General features: G+C 41.8%; 1 protein-coding gene across 6 annotated transcripts in view; it reads left to right on the forward strand.

Annotated features, from left to right (window-relative positions):
* LOC137437504 (ATP-dependent translocase ABCB1-like) overlaps nt 1-16,939 on the forward strand; it is a 120,028-nt gene that overhangs the window by 64,035 nt on the left and 39,054 nt on the right. For all 6 annotated transcript variants that reach the window (XM_078765998.1, XM_078765999.1, XM_068131878.2 and 3 more), the window contains 6 exons: nt 2,212-2,415; nt 4,943-5,113; nt 5,276-5,437; nt 10,846-11,070; nt 13,205-13,351; nt 16,359-16,463. In XM_078765998.1, the coding sequence (XP_078622124.1) occupies nt 2,212-2,415; nt 4,943-5,113; nt 5,276-5,437; nt 10,846-11,070; nt 13,205-13,351; nt 16,359-16,463 (1,014 nt within the window). The remainder of the gene's footprint in view (nt 1-2,211; nt 2,416-4,942; nt 5,114-5,275; nt 5,438-10,845; nt 11,071-13,204; nt 13,352-16,358; nt 16,464-16,939) is intronic.

A 16,939-nucleotide genomic window follows, 5' to 3' on the forward strand; every position in this document is an offset into this window, starting at 1 on the left:
CTCTTATCTTCCCCCATCCAAAACCTTGATCTTTTCTACCCCCGCTAATTCACCCCAGATCCACCTTGTTTGAAATTCCAACTTCTTTCCTGGAAGTCCTGGCAGTCTCCATATGTTTTATACCTCTCCCACCCCCCCCCCATTTCCATGCCCCCCCCCCCCAAAGCCCTCTCTCTCTCACAGATCTCTCGATGTCTCCATGTCTCTCGGTCCCTGCTCTCAAATGTTGTGTTTTTGTCCTTCCCCCTCTCTCCCCATCTTGTCTGCCGCTCCCGATGTTTTATGTTTTATGTGTCGGGTTGTCTTTCTGTGTGATTAATGTTCGCTCTTTCACGAGCCTCGATCTTGTATACAAAAAAAAATACAAAAAAATTCACATTCCTGCACTCGACCATCACTATTTATACCCTGGATTAGGCAAACCTTTTGTGTGTCTAATTAAAAGCCTGAGGGCTCTCAGACTATATATCATTACTTGAATGTAAAAAAATTTCATGTGAAAGTTTTAAGCCAGACATGCAGGCAGGTTGCCCGAGCAACCCAAAAAAAACCCCCCAAAAAACCAGGAAGTCTGGGCATTGGGCCAAAATGAATTTTGGGCAGGGTTCAGTTTCCTACAATTGTTTTAACACATTGATTGGTGACTTTATTCTGAGACAGTATGATTTATTGTGTTAATTAAATAAAATATCATGAATGTGAAAAATATCAAATAAGTCTTATTGAAGAAATAACCAAAACGCAAGTAGATAAAACAAATTGGCAAATAAATTTAATTACAAATGAATTCAAGGATGTAAAAAACAAACATCCTTGAATGGACACAAAACTTTGATGGTTGCAAAAAGTGAATGGAAAAATAATTTACTACAATCTCAAAATGATTTGTGGCTCAGGAGGTGCTCGGTGCTCGTACAAGAGCGTTAAGAGAGGTGTATCATTTCATTTCTGCTCAACAATGATATTTATGACAATAACTGAATTCCAACATACTATTTATCAATATACTCGATGGGGATGATTGCCACAAAATAATAAAACACTTACTTAAAATAGAACACATAATAAAATTTTAATTTAACATAAATAACATACATAAATTAAATACATAAATAACATATTATTTATGTATTTATACATAAATAACATAATAAGAAATAAATATAATAACATAAATAACAATTAAAAAACATACATAAAATAACATACATAACATAAATTAACATAATTTTAATAAAATTAAAACATATTCGTTGGCTCTCTTTTAGTGTTTGATGATCGGAGATAATTAATTAATTAATTGACACCAATATGCCAACAAAGTACTGTATACCAAAATGTTAAAATTACAATATGTCAAAATATGGTGAATGGAGAGGGAAAGTTGGAAAGTTTGCAAGATGTGAAAATGAAATGATATGTGGGGGGGGGGGGGGGGGTGGATTAGGGAGGAGGGGAGGAAGTGTATATATTTTGGAAATATTATGAAGGTGCTGATATGCGTTTTTTGCAGTTAATTTATTTAAATTTGGGATTTTAAAGAGTATATTAGACGGAAGAGTATATGAAATCAATACATCCAATAATGATATCGTTAATATCTTTGTTATATTATCGAGTTAGGGTTATGGATTATTTGTTACATGCTGCAGTGTGCGTGTGTGTTGTGTATTTATTATTATGGGATATGGACTATGGATATTATGATTATTATTATTATTATGGGATATGGACTATGGATATTATGATTATTATTATTATGGGATATGGACTATGGATATTATGATTATTATTATTATGAGCTATGAATATCATTGGCTAGGAAAAATGGATATTTTATGAAACCATAAGCTACGGTTATTGAGGAGTTCTTAAAAGGTGTACATATTTCATATATCATGTGTTTCATATTTCATATGTATGTAAAATTTCATACGTACACCTTTTAAAACCCTTATTAACTATGCCCTCTTCGTATATGATGGGGGAAGTGGATATGGGCTATGGTTATTATGGGATGGGGAAAGTGGATATTTAATAAATCATGGTTATTGAAAAGGCACACATTAAATTTGACAGTTTGGTGAAAAGCACAAACTTATGTTCACTCATCTCCCAATTTGCATTAGGAGTAATGTCCGGGAGAAAAAGGGATTTATTCATTCCCACAGCATTGTCAGACGGCTGCTGTGCTGTTTTATCCGCGTGCAGATTTCCGTTGATGGACGTGACATACGGTCGCTCAACGTCCGTTGGTTACGGGAGAATATTGGCGTCGTAAGCCAGGAGCCCATTCTTTTTGCTACGACCGTTGCAGAGAACATACGATATGGGCGGCCAAATGTCACGTTGCATGAAATGGAACAGGCAGCACGGGAAGCCAATGCATACGACTTCATCATGGCCCTGCCAGACGTATGTATTTCAATCGCGTCGGTCGGTCGGTTATTCCTCATCGAAAAAAAGTGAGACGAGGAACCAATTAAGTTGCATTTGCCAAACCCAAGTTTATATTCGACATCAACTAAAAGTTTGTGTCATCTGACTGTGCAAGCAAATAAAAAAAAAACAATTTGGCGTTTTTACCTTCACCACCGAAGGTGGATGGACATTATGCTTTCACCCCTGTCTGTCTGTTACTTGCAAAATCGAAGATTTTTCAAGTATATTGGTCGGTTCCATTTGTGGTTCTGTCTGTTTGTCTGTTTCTCTGTCTGTCTGTTTGTTTGTCACCGGCCTACAGCTCACAATTCTAAACCGATCGTCACGAAACTTCACCAAGTGGTATAAGTCGTCCCAATCGAGAAGCCTATTGATTTTGAGGTCAAAGGTCATCTGGAGGTCAGATTTCTAAAATCGCCATTTTATATCCGATTGACTTGAAAATTGAATAGCATTTGTATATCAAGTCACTAAATTGGGGTCAGAAGGTCAAAGGTCAACCTAAGGTCAAATTTTTAAAATCAATTTTCATCTAAAAAGCCGTCAATTCTCAACCGATTGACTTGAAAATCGAACAGCATCTGTATAGCAAGTCACTAAATTGGGGTCAAAAGGTCAAAGGTCAACTTAAGGTCAAATTTTTTAACTCATCAATTTTCATCTAAAACGCCATCAATTCTCAACCGATTGACTTGAAAATTGAACAGCATTTGCATATCGAGTCACTAAATTGGAAAACATACTATTTTTGAGGTCAAAAGGTCAAAGGTCAACTCGAGGTCAAATTTTAAAAATCGATTTTCATCTAAAAAGCCGTCAATTCTCAACCGATTGACTTGAACATTGAACAGCATTTGCATATCGAGTCACTAAATTTGGAAACGTACTATTTTTGAGGTCAAAAGGTCAAAGGTCAACCCAAGGTCAAACTTCCAAAATCATCACTTTTTATCTGAAAAAAAAAGTCAATTTTCATCCGATTGACTTGAAAATTGAACAGCACTTGCACATTGAGTCACTAAATAGGGAAACCAACTATTTTTGAGGTCAAAAGATCAAAGGTCAACTCAAGGTCAACCTTCCAAAATCATCATTTTCATCTGAAAAATCGTCAATTTTCTTCCGATTGACCGGAGCTTTGATCAAGATTGTCAATTTTAATCTTGATGAAATGGACAATTTGCTGTATCAATGGAATTTTTTTTCTTGGGGAGGGAGGGGGGCGTATTTTGCAAGTATCGTGCTCCACATGACGTCTTGTTTGTCTCTTGGTCTGTTAACAAAATATCTCAAAAAGTTATTGACGGATTATGACAAAACTTGGTGGATGATTTGGGTAGGTGACAAAAACAATCTGATTAGATTTTGGTAGAGTTCCGGATCAGATCTGGTCTATCGTTGGGATTACAAAACGTAAACTGTTCAGTCTGAAGGAGGTATGTGCTCTACTGAGTGCCGTTCTCGTTATTATTTAGGATATTGGTGTTCTAACATTGAACCGACACACTTCCATGTACTTGCTCAATGCCAACTAGCATGATACGCAGCACGGATTGGTGCCCAATGGGCCCTTACTTATACACTGCCATTTTGTACCAGATTATGTCAGAATTGGAACATATGCAATGTTCAACACCTGTGCCCACAAGAGGACCAGATGGTCTACACTAGGAACTTGCATTTTGTGTCATTGTTATAGCCCTAATAATTGTTTTAAAAGGCTTTTAATTTTAATAGTCGAGGCTTGGAGAAGAGCGATATTAAATGGCTCCTAACAACATCATGGATGCAATTTGTATTCTGCTATCTTATTAACTATGCCGTATTAGTATAGGATCTGTAGAATGCTCGGAGCAATTTCCATGGCAAATGCACTGTTTGAAAATCCAATAAATGAATTTGGTCTGTGAGTGGCAGTGCCACTAATTCAGTACCCCTGCACTGTTTGTCAGGAATTAGAAATTTGGCCAGAAGGACAGCTCTTTGTAGAAGATACTGTGGGAGTGTGGGATCTTTAAAATATATCAACAGCAGGTACTGCAGACTGGTCCCATGACTTAATATCCTGCTATGGATGTCCTCCAACTAAGGTCCTTCTAAAATATGTGTGCATCATCCTGGAAGCAAAACACCTCTGACGGTTTATAGCTGGGTCAAGATTCAAACCCAGGCCAGACGGCTTAAATGTAAGTGTGCACACCTCCAAGCTGTCCCGCTCCAGTGAAGGAGTGATAGCACACTTTATTCATGAAGTTATTTGACAGATGCGATAGACATGGCAAGTGGTTTCAAAAAGAAATGGACATGGACTGACAGAACATGGCTGCGGTTCCCCAATGTTATAATTCGATGTTTTCTTTTGTAAATCTTCCTTTCCATCCATTTTGCAATGAAGGTCTAATTTGATTAATAACTTTTCTCTGCATGTCGGAGAGTGTTTCTGTGATATCCTGTATCCACCCCCTCATTTTCTCCCCCCCCCCCCCCCTCCCCAAAACAGGAATTTGAGACAATGGTGGGCGAGAGAGGAGCACAGCTTTCTGGTGGGCAAAAGCAGCGAATTGCGATCGCACGTGCACTCGTGCGAAACCCTCGCATTCTCCTGCTTGATGAAGCAACATCTGCCCTCGACACAGAGAGTGAGGCCATTGTGCAGTCAGCATTGGACAAGGTCAATGCCCCGATATTCTTAGATTGAAACGATGCCCCGATATTCGTAGATTGGACATTTGTAGCATTTTTCAGGGATGCATCCCCCGCGAATGTTGGCATTATACAGTGTGTATATATATACTGTATATCTAATTTTTCTCCTTGCATGATGTCCATACAGGCTCGAAAGGGAAGAACCACCATTGTAATTGCCCACCGTCTGTCCACGGTACGCACGGCGGATTTGATTGCTGGCTTTGTGGATGGTGCTATTGGCGAACGAGGGACCCATGATGAGCTCATGGCTCGTGGTGGTGTATATTGCCAGCTTGTGAATCAGCAGGTAAACTAGATCGGCACTCAGTAGAGAGCATACCTCCACCAGATGAACAGTTTACCTTTGGTATCCCAGACTAGCCCAGAAAATCACAATACAGAATCACATTTAATCAAAATCATCCGTCCACAACTTTTTGAGATATCCTGCTGTATATAGTTTTTGGCGCCATCTCCCAATGGTGAAGAATCACATAAAAAATTATACCAGCCGGATCCAGAGCCAGATCGACTCTTCATACACACAATATCTCCACCAGGTTTCGTCCAAATCCATCCATAACTTTTTGAAATATCCTGCTATGTATCGCTGTTGGCCCGATCTCCCAATGGTGAAGAATCACTTTCAAAATTCTAGTATCCGGATCCGGATCTTCGCCAATATCTAATCATTTCGTCCTTGTCACATAGGCTACATCTCTGCCAAATTTCGTCCGAATCCTTCCACAATTTTTTGAGATATTTTGTTCACAAACGGACAAATAAACAGACAGACAGCCTGGGGTGAAAACATAACCCCCATCCAGAAAGAGGAGGTTCAGAAAGAGGAGGAAGAGGAAAGAGGAGGAGAAAGAGAAAGAGGTTCCTCTAACCCTAATCCATCCACCTTTGGTGGAGGAGGTAATTAACAGGTTTTGGTGTTGCTTTTTTATCCCTTTTTTAAACATTGTCATTCAAATTGTTCTTCCCTTCTATCAGCAGTGATATCTTTGATGATACCTGTTCATTATAAATACCAGCTGGCACTCCCACCATCCAGGCAGGAGTACCATTATTGGCCCACGTATGGTGGCAATGTGCTGCAGCAGGTTCTTGGAAATGCGCTTTAGATGCAGCACAACCTAGAGGGGCCATTGCTTGCTGACAAAAAAAAGAATAGCACCATGATCAATATAGTATTCACCAATATTGTAATCACCGCTGTTGAAGATAGAAGAGTCAAATAATATGTTGAGTCATTAGGTGAGGAAGGCGTGTGATTAAGACACTGCACCACCGAGTCCGAGCTGGACCGTTACTTGCTGATGTGGATAGATGCGATAACAATAGACACGAATAATGATTCTGTGAAAGACAAACACCCAATTGGTCAGTGCAATATGAACAAATATATACAGACTTGGCATTTAATATGGAATATTTTTTTTGTGGGGGTGAACTTACTTTTCAAGATGTCTTCGAACCAAAAGTTCATTGGAATTATGTTGAAATTATTCCAGATTTTGTTAATGTGACCTTTAAAAGAAACAAAAACCACATTTGACATTTCCAAACAAATAAATTGATCCTTGAAAGTTATGTAAACTGATATCGAACTCAATTCATGGACAGTACTGTGTTAAACTTCTGTACGTTTTCCAGAAGTATCTCTTTATTTTGCACATTAGCCAAAAAATTTTTTAACAAAAGTTAAATTACGACTGGGATTACGGACAGTAAAATTACAGTTCAGTACTTCGTGTAACCCCCACGAGCATTCAGGAGAGCACGTACACGTTGAGGCATGCTGTTCACGAGATTTGCCAAGGTTTGGACAGGAAACGCTTGCCATGCAGTGACAATAGCCTGCTGCAATTCACGCACAGAGGTCGGCTGCTGGTCCAAGTGGTCGATTTGATGCGTTAATTCTGCCCACAAGTTCTCTATCGGATTCATATCTGGGGACATGGCAGGCCACTCCATATGCTCTACACCACAGTCAGCAAGAAAGTGTTGGATCATGCGAGCACGATGGGGCCGTGCATTGTCATCTTGGAAGACAAAGTTTCCTCGAAAGGCTGCACGAGCAAATGGAAGCAATGTTTCTTCCAGAATGGCCCTGTACTTGAACTGGTTCAGGTTTCCATTCAGAAAAACCAGGTCAGTTTTGTCCCCTGCATGAAAAGCAGCCCAAACGGTCACCCCACCACCTCCAGCTTGGACTCTTGGCATTATACAATCTTTGTTGTAGGCTTCATGCACTTGTGTGCGCAATCAGACGTGGCCATCTTGACGATAGACCAGAAATCTAGACTTGTCACTGAAGATCACGTGATTCATGTGTCCTGGCTGCCATTGACGGTGCTCTCTGGCCCACTGCAATCGGCGCTGGCGGTGTTGTCTGGTCAGGCGTGGCTTTCTCAGGGGATGCCTGGCACGATAGCCTGCTTGAACCAGTCATTGGTTGACTGGCCTTCTGGATACAGGCACATTTGTCAGTTGCTGCCACTCAGCCCTAAGCCGATTAGCTGACTTGGTACGGCCATTGCGGACTAACCGGTGCAGTTGGCGATCATCCCTCCTTGTGGTTCTGCGGGGATGTCCTGGCCTCGGTATTGGAGTAGGGACACCCCTCTGAGCATTTCGTTTCAGGATCTTGACACCTGACCTTGAGTGATGCCATACTGCCGAGCAATAGCACGTTGTTTCATGCCATAATTTCGTAAAGCCACCACTCCATGACAAACAGCATTGTCGAGTTGATGGACCATCTCCAGAGGAAGCGGCAATAACTTTTGGAGATGTGCAGCAGTTGTTTTCCACTAATACAGAACGCAACATCCCTTGTATACCTGTCTGTGAAGCCAATCATCAAATGCACCTGTCCGTACATTTTGCCACGCCACCTGTGATATAATCCTGTTGTTGACTTCTTGCTGCGACAGACAATCAGTGACATGGTTCTTTTAACAAATAAATCACCAAAGTGTAAAAGAAACTCACCAGATTGATATACTGAGTTAAGAAAGTAAACCCAAGTCAAGAAAAAAAAAAATATTCCATATTAAATGCCAAGTCTGTATATGAGCCTTAGGGCTCATATATATATATATACATATATATATATATATATATATATATACATACATATATATACATATATATATATATATATATATATATATCTATATATATATATATATATATATATATATATATATATATATATATATATATACAGTGGAACCTTGACTTACGAGTTTAATTCGTTCTGTGACCGAGCTCGTAACTCAATTTGCTCGTTTCTCAAATCAAATTTCCCCATTAAAATGCATTGAAATGCTATTAATCCGTTCCAGCCCGCCAAAAACCACACCAATTTTTTTTTTAATATACAGTATATATAAAAATATCTCGCGCTTTATATTTCACCTGTATGCAGCATACAAGTTGGCAGGATGGCCTGGACTGGAGCCTGGAGGTACGCACACTTGACTCTAAACTGTCCAGCCTGGGTTTGAATCCCGACCCAGCTATATAACCTGTCATGGGTGAATCACAGGCAGGGTGATTCATCAATGTGTGTACCGCTAAACTGGGCGCCCCGTTTGCGTCCCATTAGTTGTTGGATGTTAAGGATCTCACCGTGTTTTCCACAAAGAGAAGGCGAGCTATCGCCGGCACTCTGAACAAGTTGTGGCCTGGCATGCTCTTCTCCTCTGCCGTTATATACGTCCCCCTCGGCATCTTTTTCCAGAAGAGCCCTGTCTCGTCACAGTTGAAGATTTGCTGGGGGATGTATCGTTCGGCTTCTATCAGTTCGGCAAAAGTTACAATAAAATCTTCAGCTGCCTTCACATCCGCCTCACCAAGTCGACAACACGCACACCTCGCTCATGTTTTTCGACGATTGCGTGTTTTATATCCAAGCACATCATCCTCTTCTTCTTCTCAGTACTGCCCTTGGCACTCAATTTCTTAGGACCCATGGTTAAAACTAAGAAATTTTCCAAAATAACCAAAATGCGAAAACAAAGCAGCAGCTATATACTGCAGAGAGATGCTTGCACGGCAATATAACCACGTGACCGGAACCCATCTGGTGGCGGGTGGCGTAAGCTCCAAAATAACCAAAATGCGAAAACAAAGCAGCAGCGATATACGGCAGAGAGATGCTTGCACGGCAAGATAACCACGTGACCGGAACCCACCTGGTGGCGGGTGGCGTAAGCTCGTAACTCAGATCTCGGCTCGCATCTCAAAGCAATAAACCGCCCGAGCAACGGCTCGTATCTCGGAAAACTCGTAAGTTGGTGCACTCGTAAGTCAAGGTTTCACTGTATATATATATATATATATATATATATATATATATATATATATATATATATATATATATATATATATATATATATATATATATATATATCTCTTACAATAATGGAGCAATGGTGGATATCACCGAAACTCTAAAATTGACATGCAGTGCAAATAGCGACACCTTTGGTGGAAGCTGGTATTACAAATCATATTTCTTTATCTAATGATAAAGGTTATATGATTTTCCTTTAACTTTATCTTGTTATATTATATGGAGTATCATATGTTGTGATCAATAAAATTTCAAAAATGAATAAATCTTAAAAGTGCGTTCCTCAGACTGTGCCGTAGCACATTGGCCACGCTAGGTGGGCCGAGAAGGGTATACTCTCACCCGGAGGGCGGAGGTTCCCTTTATTGTTCGTAATAACTGCTTCCTCATTAATAGTTGTGCTTATACCCACAGATGCTTCATGGAGAAGGGTGAAGTTAGTGGTATTTCACCCCTTTTCTCTTCAGTTTTTTTATTATTACATCTCCCCCACCTTCCTTTTTCACCATTTGTAGATCTTCGACATGTTTTTGAATGTCAATGGTATCCTTGGGATTGCATCTGCACGTATTCATATAACTTGTTCTGCTGTGAGCTGATGGAATAATCGACATGGGAATGTAACTCAGTGGCAAAGCACGCTCTCACAAAGTTATATTATTGGGTTCTTCCCCTTCCCCTCTCCTCATTCCCTTCCCATTCTTCTCTCCTCATCTTCTCCCCTTGCCCTCTCCTAATGTTCTTCCCTATCTCCTCTCCTCATGCTCTTCCCCTTCCCCTCTCCTCATTCCCTTCCCATTCTTCTCTCCTCATCTTCTCCCCTTGCCCTCTCCTAATGTTCTTCCCTATCTCCTCTCCTCATGCCCTTCCCCTTCTCCTCTCCTTATGCCCTTCCCCTTCTCCTCTCCTCATCTTCTCCCCTTGCCCTCTCCTAATGTTCTTCCCCTTCCCCTCTCCTCATGCCCGTCCCCTTCTCCGCTCCTCATCTTCTCCCCTTGCCCTCTCCTAATGTTCTTCCCTATCTCCTCTCCTCATCTTCTCCCCTTGCCCTCTCCTAATGTTCTTCCCTATCTCCTCTCCTCATGCTCTTTTTCTTCCCCTCTACTCATATTCTTCTCCATCCTCTTCATATTTAGACACTCTCCCCACTACCTTTGCATATTCTTTCCTGTCGCGGTCTCCCCTCCACCTCCCACCAACATGTGACCCACAGGTTAGACAGCACTATGTTCCATCAAGAATTCTGTGAGGGGGACTAAACTCAGGCAGGAGATGGTGTTTTCATACCTGTCATATGACTGTCATGTGACTGTGTGACCTTTTCCTGATCATCTACATTTCAGACGGTGAACAGAACAGATAAGCAAGAGAAAGTGGAGCCAGATGATGAGGATATTGAGGATGATGAAGAGCAACCGATTATTGAGGAGCTGGATATTGTGGACATTCATCCGGGGGCACTAGTAAGGAAACTGAGCCGAAAACTGAGCACAAGGCTTGCATCTTCTGCCAGGGGGAAGCGTAAAAAGTCCACGAAACGTGTGAAAAGTCAAACGGATGAACAAGAGGTAAACTACAAGTGATAGGTTTGGGGGGAGGGAAGAGGGAGGGAGGGAGTGTGTGTGTGTGTGTGTGTGTGTGTGTGTGTGTGTGTGTGTGTGTGTGTGTGTGTGTGTGTGTGTGTGTGTGTGTGTGTGTGTGTGTGTGTGTGTGTGTGTGTGTGTGTGTGTGTGTGTGTGTGTGTGTGTGTGTGTGTGTGTGGGGGGGGGGGGGGGCGGGGCGGAGGGTGTGTTTTTTTTTGTATACTGAATCGAGGCTCGTGAAAGAGCTAACATTTATTTCACAAACAAATCAGCCAGACAAACAAAATATACAAAAAGAGGGAGCGGAGGACAAGATGGGGAGAGAAGGGGAAGCACACAACCACAACATTTGAGAGCAGGGAGAAGTGTGGGAGGGAGAGGGCTTGGGGGCAGGAGGCGTGGGAGGGGGAGGGGGGGGGAGGAGAGGTATAAAACACAAGGGGACCGAAATTAGCGGGGGTAGAAAAGATCAAGGTTTTGGATGGGGGAGGATAAGAGATGGTGGTGAACAGCTGATCTCTTGTGTGCGTGTGTATGGGGGGGGAAGGATCCATGTTGTATTGTTGCTTCCTCGGCCCCTGCTGTTCTCCTATTCCACGTGCCTCGACACTTGTGTGAGGTAAAATTGCTATTCTGAATATTATTTGCCCTTTTGTGATCAAAGTATGTTTTACGTGCATTTCTCCAATTTAATACTCGCTTCCACTTTACTACAAACTCTCAATCTGCCTTTATTCCAGCTTGGCATTCATTGGCAATCCTTAAACCAGGATTCCCTTACAGCGACCATGTCGGGGGCCTCCCTCCTTACGATTGCTGTAATTCCTTTATCTTGTTATTGAAACTAATGAGATACCTGTGCTATGCAGGGGTGAGAGGCCAGAAGCAAACAGGCAATGCAGATACGGAAAATGCCAAAGCATGAAACCAATAAATTCCACATTCCTGTAGCACCTCCAGTCGCACGTCAGACATGGACAGCAAGTTCGTGAACGACTTCATGAAAAACGTACCCGTTCGCAAACAAACAGGTACGTTCACATATAGAAACATCGTTCGTGGGTCCGTGGCGAATCTGCATATGGCGATCCGTGAAGTTCACATTCAGAAAATAGAAACCATCACGGCATGTTGTCATTCACTTGAACTCGATATCTCTTTTTTCATTCCAAACAACATAACTCCAATCACAAATTAATCACAAAATAAACTTTTAACAACATTGTTAATGTTTCCTTCATTGTAAAAACTACCAAGTCAACAGTTAAAAGGATTTTGAGCCGATAGGTGTTACGGCCTCGGCAAGATCGATGGAGACAGCGATCTGTTGGCTTATACACCGCCCAAATAGCTATGTGGAATTCTCTCATGTAGAGATTAAACACATCATTTGAACTTTGGCCGAGGTCATTATTTACTTTTGATGTTTATATACGAATCAAAAAGAAGATAATTGGTTTTGGGTCGTCCTTTCCGCATATCTCGTGGGATTGTGAGTTGAAGAGATGACCGTGATGGCGGGGAGGGGGTTGGCATTCTATCAAGCAGGGATTCAACCCATGTCCTTATAAAAGGTCTTTGTCCGAGGTCACTGAGTCCAATCGGTGCAGCCGTGCAACGATCGGTGCAGCTGTGCAGCGATCAGTGCAGCCGTTTGTGCGGCACCCGGGAAAATAACGTTATGCGTGAGTCCAAACCTGAAAATGCTGGAGGCCAAAGCTGAAATTGGAAAAACAATATAGCCTATTTTACTCCAGGAGATCCCAGGATTACCCACCCAAAATATCGTTGCGATCGGTTCAGCCGTTTTTGCGGTACCTTTGAACGGACGGAGGGACGGACGGACATTTGGTGAATTATAGTAAGATGCCTAGCATAGTTTAACATTCCTCTTTATAACCCATCCTCATTTCCTTATTTGTACTTCCGGTGAGCTCTCCACCAGGCCTGCATTAAGCACCGCACTGTGGCCTTCTAGCGAAGCTACAAGTTCTGTTTGATTTGTGGGTGAAATGTGTTATGGATGTGTTGTTTTTCTTGTATACTGAAACCCATATTTTAATTTATTTTATTTTATTTCATTTATTTTGTTTATATTTATTTGTTATTTTTATTCCAGAAGGACGATTTGCCCAAAATATCCTTTTGGAAGATTCTAGCATGGAACAAACCGGAGGTTGTTTTCATTGTTTTTGGCTTGTTCGCAGCCATTTTGAATGGGGGAGTACCCCCTGCCTTTGGATTCTTCTTTGGAAAAATAATTGGGGTGAGAATGACTTTTCCCATTTCCACCAATGTTGTTGTTTTTATCATAATAATAATAATAATAATAATAATAATAATAATAATGTGACGTGTGAGGTTCCGTTAACACAGTATGCCTCAGCACCGGAACCTTTCATCCCAGGAAATGGCCAAATGATCTCTTCCTGCACTGCGTTCAATTATTCTACAACATAACCATTTCCCAAGGTTGCCAAAATGAGCTAAAATTGACTGCACACGCACGGGAAGCAGATGGCTCAAACACGTTTTCTTAAAATGTAAAGGGTTATTGAATATGTGGGAAAAAGTGGACGAGATGAGCAGTTCAGAACATACAAAGCGAATTAAAAGACACAGAGGGAATTGGCAACACGCAAACCCTATATACAACTAGAACAGTACTCGGTGGAGAGCATACCTCCGCCAGGCCTGAAGTGTTTACATTTTGTGTCCCAGTGATAGACCAGATCTTGTTTCGGACTGTCCACCAAGGTCTATAACTTGAGAATGGCTGACGTGATATTAATTCAAACTTGGTACAGGTATGTATAATGATCGACTATAATGATCAACAGGTATGTATACAAATCGAATCGACTTGTCCTTGGCACACACCCAACCTGTCCACCAAGTTTTGTCCGAATGCGTCCACCACCTTTTGAGATGTCATGCTACTGTATACAGTATATCGGTTTTCGCCCCATCACTCAATGGTGAAGAATCGCTGGAAAAATTATTGGATCCACATCCGGATTTAAAGGCTGAGTGTCAAGCAAAGAAGCAGCACATACCATTTTTATGCCTCCGCCGACGGAAGTCACCTGTCCGTCCGTTCGTCCGTGATAGGTTTTCGTTGCCGTTATAACTTGAGAACGGCTGAAGGGATCTTAGTCAAACTTGGTACAGGTATGTATAATGAGGTAAAGATGAACTGATTCGATTTTGGGGTCAAGAGGTCAAAGGTCAAAGTCTGTAATATGTCTATAACTTGAGAACGGCCAAAGGGATCTAATTCAAACTTGGTACAGATATGTATAATGATGTAAAGATTAAATTATTAGATGTTGGGGTCCCAAGGTCAGAGGTCATGTCAGGTAAAATGTGATAACTTGTGAACAGCTGAAGGGATTGAAATTAAAAGTTGGTACAGGTATGTATAATGATGTAATTATGAACTGATTCAATTTTGGGGTGAAGAGGTCAAAGGTCAGAGGTCATGTCAGGTAGAAATGTGATAACTTGAGAACAGCTGAATCGATTTAAATCAAACTTGGTACAAGTATTGTAATGATGAATAATGTGGGCGGAGGCATATCGGTCGACGTCGTGATGACAAAGAGTGTCGTTCTAGTTAAAGTCCTGATATGATGGCCAGGGCTGGATTCAAACCCTGGCCGAGTGATACCAGATACTTTTAAAACTGACCTCCCAAACACAGAGCAGACACTCTAACCATTATTCCACTGAGCCTGGCAAATCAACTGGTCATCGCTTGGGTTGAAATGCGCTCGAAGATTTCAAAATGTACAAGAAGTGTCTTCGCATAGCTAAAGAAGGCTAGTGCTGGCCAGGCAAGAATAATGGAAGGCCAAGGTAAAGGTCAGCACAACTTTGTTCCGATAGATTCCCCCTGCGGCATCTGTGTTGTTCCAATCTCATTCTTTCTTCACTGCCATGTCGTGTTTTCAATCCTCAATCTTTTCTATCCACCACTAACCCACCTAATCCTTCACTCCTACATACATGTACAAGTTTATTTTTTACTTACATACAAACCAGCCTCGTTGATCTACACACTATTTACACCATATATTACACAATAATTGAGTGTGGCCTAAAGGAATCGTCAGACTTAAAACAAAACAATAGACATATAATTAAATAATCATGCACAGCTCACAGTAAATTAAATAATGATGAAAGAAACAAAGCAACCCCACTCCCCATGTCATAACCCATCTATAATCGTCCTCCCTTCCCTCTCTGTCCAGAGGTTTTGCGATGGTCTCTGAACCAGGCCTTTTCCTTAAATAAAACATGTCGACGATGTTAACCTGAGATCCGTACCCATATAGGTGCAAAGGGATAATCAACCAAGTACAAAGTACCGTCCATGTAAGTCCTTGGCTGGGTGGAAAATGTTTTTTTGCGTCTGTGAAAAAACCGCAAATACGTGAAGCACAGAGCCGCGAATGTCGAAGCAGGTCACTGTATGAACCGTGGATGTGCCGGGTCCACGAATGTCGGGGTCCGACAATATGTCATTGAGCTTGTGTGCAGCTTCTTCACCCCCATATGTCTTACTCCCCCTCCCCTTAATCTCACTCTCACTTATATTCTGCTGTTGGTGTTTCCCCCCTTTTCCATTTTGTTCCCTTCCATTCTGCTATAGCTGTTCCACGACCTTCTGGATACAAAATAAATAAATAAATAAAACCACCTGCCTGTGAAACACCAGGATTAAAGTTTATAGCTGGGCTGAGATTCAAATCCATATTCTTCCCTCCAGGTATTCAAAACAGCTGTTCCACACCATATCAGATCACCCCCCATCCAAAACCATGATATTTTCTCCACCAGTTAACTCCCCCCGCCCCCACCCCCCTTTCCCAAACAAAAATAAATAGCTTCTGTATCCATCTTGTCCACCTCTTGCGTTCTTCCCTACCCCTCATCATTCCCCGCATCCCTTGTTTGTCTGTCTCCATGTATTTTCTCCCTCTGCCCTGCTGTTGGCATTTCCCCCTTGTCTTTATACTGCACTTTCTACTGTTCAACTCGCTCTTCCATGAGCCTTGACTCTGTGTACAAAAAAGTAAAATAAATCCAGGCTAGACAGTAGACGCCTCAGAAGCAAGTGTCCAGATAATCCTGCTCGGCCATCTGTTCATTCCTGATTGTTTACCTGCCATTGTTGCTTTACTTCTATTGTTTCGCTCTTTGATTAGCCTTGATTTTGTATCGAAATAAAAAATTGATGTTGATGTTTGTCATATTGATTTCTACAGGTTTTTGGGAAAACAGATTCAGATGCAAGAAGAGCTGATACTGCCTTGTACTCTGCAATGTTTTTAATTCTCGGGGTCATCTCATTTTTTGCATTCTTCTTGCAGGTAAGTTATATTTTTTGGTTTGTAAAGCAAATTGCACGTTGTTTATCACAATCTCTGGCATCGTTTACTGAAGAACAGTCAAACGTTGCCCTGCTGTATGCAAAATGTCAAAAAAGAAAATAACGACCAGAGGCAACGTGCAATTGGTAATTGATGAATGCAATGTGTGGGAGAGGGGAGAGCGGGGTGGAAGTTGGGGAGAGGTGGGGGTGAATTAAGGCTGAGCGGGAGAGAGGAGGAAGGGCAGAGGTGAGGGAGAGTTGTGGGTGAATTGAGGATGTGCGGGAGGGAGGAGCGGGGCAGAGGTTGGGGTGAATTGAGGATGTGCGGGAGGGAGGAGCGGGGCAGAGGTTGGGGTGAATTGAGGATGTGTGGGAGGGAGGGGTGGGGCAGAGGTGGGGGTGAATTGAAGATCTGCGGAAGGGCGGGGTGTGGGTGGGGAAGAGTTGTGGGTGAATTGAGGATGTGTGGGAAGG

Source organism: Myxine glutinosa, chromosome 12 (genome assembly GCF_964187855.1).
Source record: "Myxine glutinosa chromosome 12, kmMyxGlut1.1, whole genome shotgun sequence".
Taxonomy (NCBI): Eukaryota; Metazoa; Chordata; class Myxini; order Myxiniformes; family Myxinidae; genus Myxine; species Myxine glutinosa.